We start from the raw sequence: 13,361 nt of genomic DNA on the forward strand, positions 1-13,361 counted from the left end.
GATCAACCAAAATAGCACCTGGTTTCTGTCCTGGCCAGACATACTGTGTCCTCTGCACTGTTAGCAGTTCTGACCCCAACCACTGAGTCGCTGCCTGCCTTCCTGATCGGTGAGCTGCAGAACCCTGCTGAGCTGAGAGCATTGTTGATGCATCTCCTAAAGCTCTTGTTTTTTAAGTGCCCAAAAGTTTAAGATTCTACAATATAATCTCTGCGGGATTAGACTGACTCTGAATTTCCCAAGTGGCAGACAGGGACATGGGATCCAGGCCTGCTGGAGTCCAGCCTCCGATGATACGGCTGCTCACAGTGACTCTGGACCAAAGTCCATCTTTTCTCCTCCCTTGGGATAGCAACAAGTTAAGGATATTTTTATTATTTTGGTGGGTAACTTGCCTGATCAAACGGAATTAGTAGTTAGATGCTGATTTGTTTATTAAAAAGGAACTCCTGAGCTATTTTTGATGAGCTGTATGACAAACATTTAAATATTGTGTCTTTAATGTTACAGCAGTTTTTCCCGTCTTCGTAAAGTTGTGTTTTGCCATCCTTTGCCATAGGTTTCCTTGCTCATTTCTTTTCGTTGGTTCCTGTGAATGCCGTGTGTTTGTACATTTCTACTTCACATTGTTAAACACGCTGCCACTTGAATGCTGTCGGACATCTTTTGAAAGGCAGCACAGATATTTTTATGACCAGGTTTTGCCGCAGTCCGACAGCTCAAGACATTCTCACTCCCAGCTCGTCACATTTGGATGCTTGGTCAGGCTCCCTCTGCATCACAACCTGACGTGCCAGGTAGCCCTGTCTCGTAGGAAATAGATTTTATATACGTAGGCCAAACATGTCTAGAAGAAACAAGAACTAAACGCATCCAAATCTAAATCATTAATTTTTAATCAGTGTGTGTGATGTTATTTGTCAAATGTCTGTTTTAGAGAAGTTTGCTGACTTTATCTTAAACTAATGCAGCTACCAGATCTTCAACGTCTAAAAGACGGGATTCCAACCAAACAGGAAACAAAGCAAAATTACACAATATTAAATGAAATGTAAAATAAACAAGGGCTCAGAATGAAATAATAAATTGACCTCAAATAACAAAATAAAAGTTGAACTACTGTCCAAAAATTCAAGGATTATCAGAGTTTAACCTGGTTGTATTTCTCTTTTGTTATAATTAAACATGTTTTAATTTGGTTTTTGTCTTGTTACTCACCTGACTGAAACACCTCTGGAAAATCTGTCATTGTTTTAACTGTGTTACTTTAAGAGTGGAAGCCCCTATTTTTTTTCTTCTTCTTCTGAGGTATTGTCTTTGAATTGTTTGCACCCCTTAGACCCTCCCCTTTTGTCATGTTGTCCTGTGGGAGAGGTGTGAGCTATTTATTTTTCATCTCAATACATCCAGTTTATTTATAGTACTATTAAGTTAATTTTTGTTCTGTTTTGTGTAGGACTTGGAGCGAGCAGCCTATAACACTGTTGTTTTCTTTTTGTGGTTCTCATCAGGTGTATAATAAATTGAGAAATCGCCCTTTTAAAGACAAACTGTCTCACAGCCTCATCACTTTAAAAAAAACAGCACAAAGCAAAAATAAAGTTTGGCCTATCTTCCCAAAGTAAGAGTTGTAGTATGATCCAGATGAAGTTGTCTGTTGATCCTACAAGTTTGAAGGCAGTACAGTGATCTATAGTGTAGTCATTGCTCATTTTATACTTATTCTAATAATAGAATAGAGGTGCCATTTGTCATTTAGGCTTTTGGAAATTCCTCAGAAAAGTAATATTTTCAAATCCAATAAATGTGATAATAATCCACCTCTCCTTGGTGACGCTTTTGAATATTTCTCTCTGATTATTTTGCAACTTGCAGACAGAGCATTTGCGGAGCCGTGAGCTCCCCATAGGGTCCAATGTAAATCTACCAGCGCGATAGGAGACTCGTTTTTAGGAAACTACGGTTGTAGATCACTGTCTGCCTTAAGGCCCATTCATACCTCACGTAAAAGACGGATACGGATACGTGTGGAGTGTTTCATACGTTCTAACCGTCGATTTCGCCCGTACTTTGACAAAAATTGGGAGCTTACGCTTACGGACGAAACGGATCAATACGGAGCAATACTACCGGAAACGGTGGGGGCGCTATTGAGTTTTTAGTACAAAATGTCAACAAAATCACAAAGAAGGTTAGAATGCAACAGAATCAGGTCTTGGACCATCGCCATGTTTTGATCAATGACGAATCATTGGCGCTCAGCACTGCCACCTAGAGGAAATACGGGTTATTGCGCACCTCAACGGACGGAGGTATGAAGGAGTCAACGGATAGAACGTACGGACAGAAATACGGACGTGCAGGCCAAACGTGAGGTATGTATAGGCCTTTAGTCTGGTTGAAGAGAGGGGTCTGTTTTGTAGAATAAATCATCCGCAGATGAGTTATTAATCCGGAAAAGCTGAATCTGTGAATATATTGCCAACTTTACTGCAGTTTCACAATGCTGTCAGCATATATGCAGCGGACGAGAGAGGCGAGAGTAAGGAGAGAACGCCTGAGTTATATTTTCCCCCAAATAAATAATGGTCATTATTGTAAAAATATTGTTGCTTTCTACAGCGTTCCAGCTCATGCAGCTATTTTCATTGTACAGATCAGTTATCATCTGATCGCTGCGCGATCCCCCCCCCCCGCTCTCAGGTAAAACAGTCTCAAAGAGAGAGACTTTAGCTAAAACCGAAACTGAAGGGGGTGGAATGTTTCTCCAGCCACAGCGCTGATGGGGCTTTTACATCTGAAAAGGGATTCATGAGTTGTGAAGTATGGTTGGGGGACTGGAGGCTGACGAAAATTCTCGTATCTGTGGGTTTTCAGGCGTTAGGTCTCTGTATGATCGGTGTCAGAGCCTGGTCCGCATTGTTGGAGTCGTTGGGGGGGGTGTTGAGGGGATCTGTTTTGGTGGCCTTAGGATTGCATCTCTGTAATCATACGCAGATGATACTAAGTTCTGTAGGCTTCTGGTTCCTCCTGGTGCATGACAATGCCCGGCCTCATGTGGCGAGAGTATGCAGGCAGTTCCTGGAGGATGAAGGAATTGATACCATGGATTGGCCCCCACGCTCACCTGACCTAAATCCAATAGAACACCCCTGGGACATTATGTTTCGACGCCGCCAGGTTGTCAGGCATGCATACACGCACGTGGGGGCCATACAAATTACCTATTACCATTTTGACATCCTGCAGTAAAATTTCAGCAAAATGGACTAGCCTGCCGCATCATTTTTTCCCTGTAATTTCCGGGGTATCTTTGAATTCAGCCCTCTGTAGGTTGATAATTTCAATTCCATCAAATGATGTGCCATCTTTTTGTTCCTTACACATCACCCAGTCCATATCAGTATAAATAAACAGCATGATTTGTTCCCCATTGAGATCTGATGTGTTTTCAAAGTGTTCCTTTAATTTTTTTGAGCAGTGTATTAAACAACCAAGAAAAATATGCTAATTTAATCAAGCTTTTTGATTGAATTAGAGAGGGCAAGTAACGTATTATTATTTTCAAAATTAACCAGCTGTTTTATTGTGTTTCTTCACAAGACTTCCTGTCCCGCACGATCTGCTCTATGTCATTTTGCTGCGTTAGTCATGATCTTGGCACTGATGACTGGCTTAATTACTCATTCCATTCAGCTGTCTCATGTTACGTTCACACCGGATGCAGCAGGAGGTTCAGCCGTGCGGTGGAAAGTGGGTCTGACGCGCGTTGGGCGGAGCTACCCTATGCTTTCTTTGCCTTGCAGCTATATTGCTGTGATCAGTGGGAATAAAGTAGTTTTAATATTTTTAAGTGAGAAAGTCCACCTGAAAACTTATCATTGCAGTCAGTTCATTCAGATTACCATCCTTCCTTCCAATATTATTTCTGTCGGAGCCGCTCAGACACCCACATACCGGCGGTGCTCTGTCAGTAGGAATCCCATTCAACATGTTATCCCTTTGTTTTCAAATAAACGCTTCCAATGAGAAACCAACGCTAGATAGAGGTTCCATTCTCAGCCGAAGATGTTGCCAATATATAGGTCGCATAAAGGATGTTGGTTCAGTTGTCGGTAATTGACTGATCAGCGGTTCAATAGAGTTAAATCAACTTTGGGTTGATGTTCCCTTGCTGTCTGAGTAGCTCTCTGGGCTGAAACCTCTCCTATTGGAAATTAAGTTTTTTCTCACAGTCATCAACAACTTAAGCTGCTCTCCAACTGCATTAGTAGGTTAAGGTGCTCCTTTTACAGAGAATGAAGGACTTACCAGGCAGTAGCTTGTGTTAGTTAGAGGTTGAAGTAACAAATACTGCAGAGACGGAGAATAGAGATGATAAAAAGTGGTACCTATGTCCTCCAGCAGTCTAATTCTAGATCAGCATTTGACCTCAACATTTTTTCTATCCAACTTTAAACAGGGCACAGATAGAGTAAAAAGATTGAAAAATATGTCATAGAGTAGGAGCTGTCAAGGTATTTGTGACAATTGTAACTTTTTATACCAGTGGATATAATTGCCATGCTTCCAGCAATGGTGTGGTTGGGAAGAAACACATATTACATGCTACAGGTTCTAGCAATTCTGTATACAGTTTCAAGTATGCTAATTCTCCCTAAACACAAGATAATGTGTTCATCTAGATCTTGCACAAAGGAGTTGACACTGTCAGCGAGACTGACAAATGATGAGTCCTTGGATCTGTTTAGCCTTTTTGAGGCGTTTTTATTTGAAAACTCCAGAAACAAAAAAATACAATAATTCTACAGTAGTTGGCAGTAGTGGAACATAGGCTTTCCATAAAAGTATAAATAACAGCAAAGTCTAACATCCCAAACCTTTTGTAACCCAATTAATTAATATGGATTTCCATTTTTATCTTATCTAAATAAAACAAATGTCTCTGTATATTTATGTACAAAATGTATTGAGAAAATCTCTTCAGTTTCAACTTGGTAGAGAGGTGTGTCAATAAATCTGTAAGCATTTTTTCAGTTGTACCGTACTTATTTTTTTTATATCATTTCTTCCTATGTTCACACCTCTTCGATAAAGTAATGCATGACGTTGCTATGCTCACATCTTCACCTGTTCATTGGGCTCTCCTGCCTCACAGGTTTATAATGACAGTGGTGGTTATTTCTTTGTCTTCTATGAGTTCGAAGAATTCACGTTATTTAATATAACACAATTCCCAGTTGTGCTCCTTTTGTCCCCTGCATCTGATCCCCATTCTGCATTACAGAACATTTTTAGTCCTACAAATTATAAGTAGTTTCTTTTTTTAGGACAATTATTTTTCTGCTGTACCCTGCAAGAGATCAAAAAAGATGTTTAACTGCACTGCAATGTTGCACAGTCGGTTTGGCAAAGTAGTGAGAAACTTTACTGACCAAAAAACTTCTATCTGGCTTTCTGCATGATGACAAATATATTAATGGCCAGTCTAGGCTTCTTGCTGATGGAATCTTAACTTTTTTGTCCTTAATGCACAGCAATTACTATACCCTTTTCTTGGTGTCCTTTGAAAGCGTTTTGGTCTTTTCCAGAGAGGTGATGTTTGAATAAAGAAAACTGAAGTTGTGAAAATGTACTGATCAATCGATCGATCAATTGATTGACTGATACATCTATGCAACAAATCTTATTCTGTTGATGAGTATTTGGTTATCTATGTGCTGCATTGGTTCATTTCTTAACCTGCTTCCTTATCTCCTCCAGCTTATTGACTTTCTCCTGGTCTCCTTTTTCCTTCATCTTCTCCATCAGGAAATCCAAATAGACCAAAGTTGACACTGACTCAACTTTTAGGGCGATCTGCTCCAGTCTAATAACATGACTGTAGGCCTCTTCTAGCAACAATGACTGCTCTGTTTTAATAATAATGGCTTCATTCTCAAGCTTTTCCAAGAGACTGAACTTTTTCTCACATTCTGCTTTATTGTTCTCATATTTGTCCTTCATATCCTCCAGGGTCTTCTGAACTTTTCTGGTCGTTATGAAATATACACAGCTCTCTTTTACATGAATTGAAGCAGGACACTTGTTGGTACAAACTGTGCAGCGCCCATCCTTCATGACCTCACAGTGTTCTGGTTTCGAGGCCATTTTGCATCCTGGATAGTGACAGTTCTCCTTACAGACAGAACAGGTGAGAGCTCCTTCATAAAACCCCAAATCCCACATTCCACCATCGATTTTTTCTTTGTCTTTGTAGGCCTCATCAACTTCTATAGTAAAGTTCTCGTTCTCCTTCATCTCTTTTTCATGTTTAGTATACTCTGCTTCAATCTGTTTGATTTCTCTCTGCTTCAGCTCATTCAGCTTAAATCTTTCGTGCAGGTTCTGGATACAGGCCGTCAGTCTGATCCGTTCATTCAGAACCTCCACAGTTGTTTTCAGAGGCTGAGGTTTGGTTTTTTGGAGATAAATCATAAAGTTTTTTGTTTGTTTTATCGATATTTGATAAGCATATTTGAGAAATTCTGTGTCATTTGTTCTGTCTTCATGCTGACAGTTATTAAACAAAAAGTAAATAAAATCATCTTTAGAAGATTTAACATTTGCTGCTTTCAGAGCCTGAAGAGCATTTCTGGGTTTTCTTCCATCAGAATGAGTGATGAGAGCTACTATGTTTTCCTCCAGGTCTTTTCCAAAAAGAGAAGTCACTGAATCGAAGACGTACATCAATCGGTCACTCAGTCGGTTATCAGTGGCCTTAATCACCAGACCCACTGCATTGATCTCATGAACTCCATCCTTTGACTGAAACAGCTGTAATAATTGTTGACAGACTATTTTATCATGTTCGATCCCTCTGGTGTCTCCAAATCCAGGAGTATCGATGATGGTCAGAGAGAACGGCAAAGTTTGACCTTCAAAACCAAAGATCTGATAGACGATCACCTCTGATGTCTGACTTTCTGTTTGACATATTCCCTTCGGATCTTCAACAATTTGAAACCAGACTTCATCCTCAAACTTCACCCCCACGGCGTAATTTACCAGAGTGTTGATCAGGGTAGATTTTCCTGCTCCTGTTTCACCAACGAGTAAGATGGTTTTATTGGTTTGGTTCTCATTTTTGTCTCCTAAAGTCACTCTAATAAAATTTTCAAACTTTTTTTCTTTGTTTCCAGCTGCTTGAGTTCAGGAGTTCCTGAGGAGAAAAAAGTCTTGGTGATGGTATTTTGAGAGGTCAGGTTATTTGTCCTGTAAAAAAGAAATTACCTTTAGAATTACTTTTTACTTTTCTTGTTAGATTACCTTCAAGAGATAATTTATCCCAAGAAGTGTTAGACTTAAATAGTGCTAGAAATACAGTCTGAATCTTGCTGTTCACTAAAGTGGGAGCCAAAGCTGCAGAGCCTTTCAGATGTGGCTGCAGAGTAGATGGATGCGTGAGTAAACTATCTCGTTAATACTTTTCTATATAGGTAATAGCAAGGCTGTTTTCCATCTCTACTAAGTTCAAACAACATAATAAATTGATTTCTTTTTTATTTTATTACAGCTGCTTAAATCCTAAAGACTACTCAAGACTCTACGCTTTCTCTAGATAGACTCAGTTTAGGTCTCATCAACAATTAGTGGGGAAATGGCATTTTAATTTGTTTAATTGGGATTCTTTCCAATAAAAAGGTTTTGGCCAACACTTTTCTTTATTTTAATTTGTATATTTCTTATCTTGATGCTGTTTGCTTTTGTGTGGAATAGGAATTTTCTTTTTCCTTGATGTTCTAATAGGAGGCCATGGGGGGCAGGGGAGGATTCACTAGTACCTACTGTTGATCGGTTTCTGTAATTAATATTGATTTGCCCTGGACAACACTGATCTGTTTCTTTAAAGTAAGGCATTGCAGCACGGTTAGACTCTATCAAATAGCTGTGTCAATTGTCGCCACCTGCTTTTCTGATAGTGCTAAGGTACTGCCAGCAGTTTGCACACACGTCTGTTTATGTCTGCTCTTTGCACCTGGAGCAGGAATTCTGTTTAGGCTTAAAAAGGACAATCATAACACTCTCAGGACGAAGGCTTGCTGTATTTCACTTTATTTTGTCATGTTCATGGTCATGACAATACCCTTAAAACTATCTGTTGTTACTGATTCGAGATTAAAATTTAAATCCCATGACTTTAGAAATCTGAAATTTTTTTCAGAAATAGCAAAAAACATTTACTAGTAACTAGTTACTTTAATTGTGGAGTAACTCAGTTAATAACTCAGTTACTTTTTGGGAGAAGAAACTAGTAGCTATGGCTACGTTTCCACTGCAGGCCTTGAATATCACTTCCATTTTTTTTGTGAAATCCGATTTTTTTTAGGTTGGCGTTCATATTTCCAAATATATGCTACTTGTATGTGATCTCCTGGGTGACCTGCAGTCATACAACGCAAGTGTCCCGCATGCACAGTAGAGGACGCAATGACGTCACAGGCCAGCATGCTCGTTATTTCTGGAAGTAAACATGGATGGTAGCGCCGGCGCGCATCTAGCGATCTTTCCAACCATAAAAACTCAATCTTTTCAAGATGGTTAAACATAAATACTGCTCTCCGCATCATCATCTGCCATGGTTGTTGTTTTTCATGCCGCTTCTTTGTAGCAAGACGCAGAATAGTGACCTTTATCGGGTATTAATGACGTCCGTAATGAATCTGACCTGAACGTTCAGACACAGGTCGCTTTTGAAAAGATCCAATTCGTATTGGATTCAGGACCACATAGCCAAGTGGCCTGGGTCTGATTGGAAAAAATCGGGTTTTTGCTGTGTTTTACACTTTTTTCTGGGTACTTTGTTAGTAAATAAAGCCATTCATTTATTTATAGTTATTTGCAATAACAAAGGAGGTAAGATACTGCACATGTGGGCAGTGTTTAAATTAGGAAGTAAGTGTAACACAGCAAAGCCAAATAATACTACATTCACACCTAACGTGATTGAATACTGCTTGGACTACAGCATACTCTTTGGAGTTCACTGGAGCTTAAGTTGCAGATGCTTTCAGATGCAGCTTTGGAGCTGATGGATATATGAGTAAAGGTCCTTATTAACACTGATACTAGTGACAGCAATGCCATTTTTTGTCTCTACTGTCAAAGTTAAAAAGTTATATGGGTAGGTAGGTCAGTCGGTTGGTCTGTCGGTCGGTGGGTAGGTAAGCAAAACCTCTTCAAACTTGGAAAAAAAGTCCAGTGGTTTGTTTTTTAACTTTTTTTGGAATTGGCAGAGACATAAAGAATGTATGTTATCCCTTGCAAGGACTAATAAATGCTGCTTAAATGAAAAACAATGATCTAATTAGTCTTTGATATAAGATTTAGAATTTTTTTCCAATAACAATACCAATTTCTATTCTGCTTAGCTTTTTGCATATCTGAGTGCTGCGTTGGTCCCTTTGTTCAATCTGCTTTCCATTTCCTCAAGTTTCTTGACTTTGTCCCTGTCTGCTTTTTCCCTCATCTTCTCCATCAGGAAATCCAAATGGACCAAAGTTGACACTGATTCAAACTTTAGGGCAATGTTCTCCAATCTGCTAATACGACTGTAGGCCTCATCCAGCAACGATGACTGCTCTGTTTTAAGATTAATGGTTTCATTCTTAAGCTTTTCCAAGAGACTGAACTTTGTCTCATATTCTGCTTTATTGCACTGCAAAAAATAGAAACCTCAATAAGTTATTTTTTCTTAAAATAAGTGAATTTTTCCTTGAATTGAGGACGTAAGTAAGACACTTTGCCAATGGAACAAGACAATTTCCTTTTAAAATAAGAAAAAACTATTTTATCGTCTTATTTCAAGTAAATATTATCTAACTATCTTATTTTAAGAGTAAAAATACTCATTCCATTGGCAGATCATCTTATTTACCTGCTCAAATTAAGGGTAAATATACTTAATTTAAGAATTTTTTTACTTATTTCTGGATTGTTTTTGCAGTGTTCTCTTATTTGTCCTTCATATCCTCCAGGGTCTTCTGAAGTTTTCTTGTCTTTATTTTATATCTCCAGTTTTCTTTCACATGAACTGCTGCAGGACACTTGTTGGTACAGACTGTGCAGTGCCCCCTCTTCATGACCTCACATTGTTCTGGGTACCAGCTATTGTGCATCCTGGATAGTGACAGTTCTCCTCACAGACAGAACAGGTGACGGCTCCTTCATAAAACACCAACAACCACATTCCTCCATGGATTGGTTCTTTTTCTTTGTAGACCTCATCAACTTCTATAGTAAAGTTCTCATTCTCTTTCATCTCTTCTTCATGTTTAATATGCTCTGCTTCAATCTGTTTGATTTCTCTCTGCTTCAGTTCAGCCAGCTTGATTATTTGGTGCAGGTTCTGGATACAGGCTGTCAGTCTGATCCGTTCTTTCAGAACCTCCACAGTTGTTTTCAGAGGCTGAGGTTTGGTTTTTTGGAGATAAATCATGACGTTTTTTGTTTCTTTTATTAATGTTTGATAAGAATATTTGAGAAATTCGGTGTCATTTGTTCTGTCTTCATGCTGACAGTTATCAAACAAAAAGTAAATAAAATCATCTTTAGAAGATTTAATATTTGCTGCTTCCAGAGCCTGAAGAGCATTTTTAGGTTTTCTTCCATCAGAGTGAGTGATGAGAGCTACTATGTTTTCCTCCAGGTCTTTTCCAAACAGAGACGTCACTGAATTTAAGACGTACATCAATCGGTCACTCAGTCTGTTATCAGTGGCCTTCATCACCAGACCCACTGCATTGATCTCATGAACTCCATCTTCTGATCTGAACAAGGCCAACAATCTTCGGCTGACAGAGTCATCTCTTTCCAAGCCTCCGCTGTCTCCAAATCCAGGAGTATCGATGATGGTCAGAGAGAACGGAAGAGATTGACCTTCAAAACCAAAGATCTGATAGACGATCACATCTGATGTCTGAGTTTGTGTTTGAGTACTTCCTTCCTCCTCTTCATCAACAATCAGATTCCATTCTTTATCCTCAGACTTCACTCCTATAGCATAGTTCACCAAAGTGTTAACCAGGGTAGATTTTCCTGCTCCTGTTTCACCAACAAGTAAAATGGTTTGATTTATTTGGTTCTCATTTTTGTCTCCTAAAGTCACTCTAGTCAAATTCTCAAACTTTTCTTTCTTAGTTTTCACCTGGTAGACTTTAGGAGATCCTGACGAGATCAAAGTCTTGTTGATGGTATTTTTTGAAGTCCGATTATTTTTCCTGTAAGAAAGGAGTCACTTCTTAAATCCCTTTTTATATTTGTTTTTTGATTATAATCACTGTTAAAAAGCATTTTGTTTTTCACTTTATGAATGAAAAAAGCTTAGTTTAATAACAATCTATTCTAAAAATTCAACTGAAAATATCAAAAAGTATCAACTGCATGGTCAAAGGTTTGATGCAATACTTCAAAAATTAAAATACCATCTTTAAGAAATTAACTTAAGCACATGAGAAAAGAAATGTACAATTTTTTTTTTTTTTTGAAAGACCAGAAAATGGAAGAGACTATTTTATTCTAAGACTATTCTTATCTACTGATTTAAAAAGTGGTAGAAGCTCATCAAATGAAAAATAAATAAAAGAGTAGGTCTGGAAATTGAAGGTATTGGCAGCAATCAAGATCGGGGACAAATTCGAGCCCCCCTACTACCACCAACCTTTAAATTACTGGAGGATCCCACAGTTTAAATGATATGAAAAATCAGTAGAAACAAAAATTTTATTTTTATCTTTGGGGGTAACAATACATGTAATAAATGTAAAGTTTAGTTCCCTCTACCTGCACCTCTAAACATGCAGCCATTTCATTTGCTGTGTCCTTTGTCAAAGGGTATTCTGTCCCAGGCAGCTCTTTTGACTTTATTGCTTACATAAGATTTTAACACATAACAAAGTAAACTAATAGTAAGAAAAATAAAATACTACCACGTGTTTATTTTAATTGTTTTTTTGTTTTTTATTTAGGTACATATGTTACATATAAATTGATTTACACTTTGCTTTTATTTATTCCTACTATCATTTCTAATTAGAACTTTATGTGAGACATAAAAATGGTACACAGTAGAATAGAAAAAAAAAAATCACAATATATTTACAGGTTTAGGCAGGAACAGCATTTGGCTCCAAATATCAGATGTAATTCTGAGAGAGCCAATAATGGAAAAGATTAGGGCTTGTTTTGCAGATTCGTGACTCTACAAAAAAAATGCATAGCTACAGTGCCTAATAAAAGCTTCACAGGATTTTACACAATTAAACCTCTTACTCACGTTTGAGGTCTAAATACTCGTACTCATACTCGTCGTCTCCCGCTTTATCCGGAACCGGGTCGCGGGGGCAGCAGACTAAGCAGAGACTCCAAGACTTCCCTCTCCGCAGACACCTCCTCCAGCTCTGTTGGGGGAAGCCCTAGGCGCTCCCAGGCCAGCCGAGAGACATAGTCTCTCAAGCGTGTCCTGGGCCGTCCCCTGGGCCTCCACCCGGTGGGACATGCCTGGAACACCTCCCGAGGGAGGCGTCCAGGGGGCATCCGAAGAAGATGTCCGAACCACCTCAACTGACTCCTCTCGATGTGGAGGAGAACCGGCTCTACACTGAGCCTCTCCCGAATGACCGAGCTCCTCACCCTATCTCTAAGGGAGAGCCCAGCCACCCTGCGGAGAAAGCTCATTTCAGCCGCTTGTATCCGGGATCTCGTTCTTTCGGCCATGATCCAAATTTCATGACCATAGGTGAGGGTAGGAACGTAGACCGACCGGTAAATTGAGAGCTTTGCCTTTTCGCTCAGCTCTCTCTTCACCACGACAGACCGGTGCAGCGTCCGCATTATTGCAGCAGCCGCACCGATCCGTCTATCGATCTCCCGCTCCATTCTTCCCTCACTCGTGAACAGGACCCCAAGATACTTGAACTCCTCCACTTGAGGCAAGGACTCCCCTCCAACCCGAAGGGGACATGCCACCTTTTTCCGGTCCAGAACCATGGCCTCGGATTTGGAGGAGCTGATTCTCATCCCAGCCGCTTCACACTCGGCTGCGAACCGCCCCAGCGCACGCTGTAGGTCTTGGCAGGAGGGAGCCAGCAGAACTACGTCATCCGCAAAAAGCAGGGACGAGATCCGCTGTTCCCCAAACCAGACCCCCTCCGGTCTTTGGCTGCGCCTAGAAATCCTGTCCATAAAAGTTATGAACAGGACCGGTGACAGAGGGCAGCCCTGTCGGAGTCCAACATGCACCGGGAACAGGTCCGACTTAATGCCGGCAATGCGAACCAGACTCCTGCTCCGCTTGTACAGAGAACGGATGGCCCCTAATAAAG

At 39.8% G+C, this 13,361-nt stretch overlaps 2 protein-coding genes across 2 annotated transcripts in view; both read right to left on the reverse strand.

Moving 5' to 3' along the window:
* Positions 1–5,730: 5,730 nt before the first annotated feature.
* Positions 5,731–10,121, reverse strand: LOC119796263 (cell division control protein 3-like). Its single transcript, XM_038304752.1, has 2 exons — positions 10,097–10,121; positions 5,731–7,181 (listed from the first exon to the last, which is right to left on the reverse strand). Exons 1-2 carry the CDS (start codon positions 10,119–10,121, stop codon positions 5,731–5,733), a joined length of 1,476 nt encoding a protein of 491 aa, XP_038160680.1.
* LOC119796268 overlaps positions 10,118–13,361 on the reverse strand; it is a 30,179-nt gene continuing 26,935 nt past the window's right edge. The window contains exon 6 of the mRNA XM_038304764.1: positions 10,118–10,917. Within this exon, the coding sequence (XP_038160692.1) occupies positions 10,118–10,917 (800 nt within the window). The remainder of the gene's footprint in view (positions 10,918–13,361) is intronic.

Source organism: Cyprinodon tularosa, unplaced genomic scaffold (genome assembly GCF_016077235.1).
Source record: "Cyprinodon tularosa strain WSP-4 unplaced genomic scaffold, ASM1607723v1 ctg1144, whole genome shotgun sequence".
In the NCBI taxonomy this organism is placed as follows: Eukaryota; Metazoa; Chordata; class Actinopteri; order Cyprinodontiformes; family Cyprinodontidae; genus Cyprinodon; species Cyprinodon tularosa.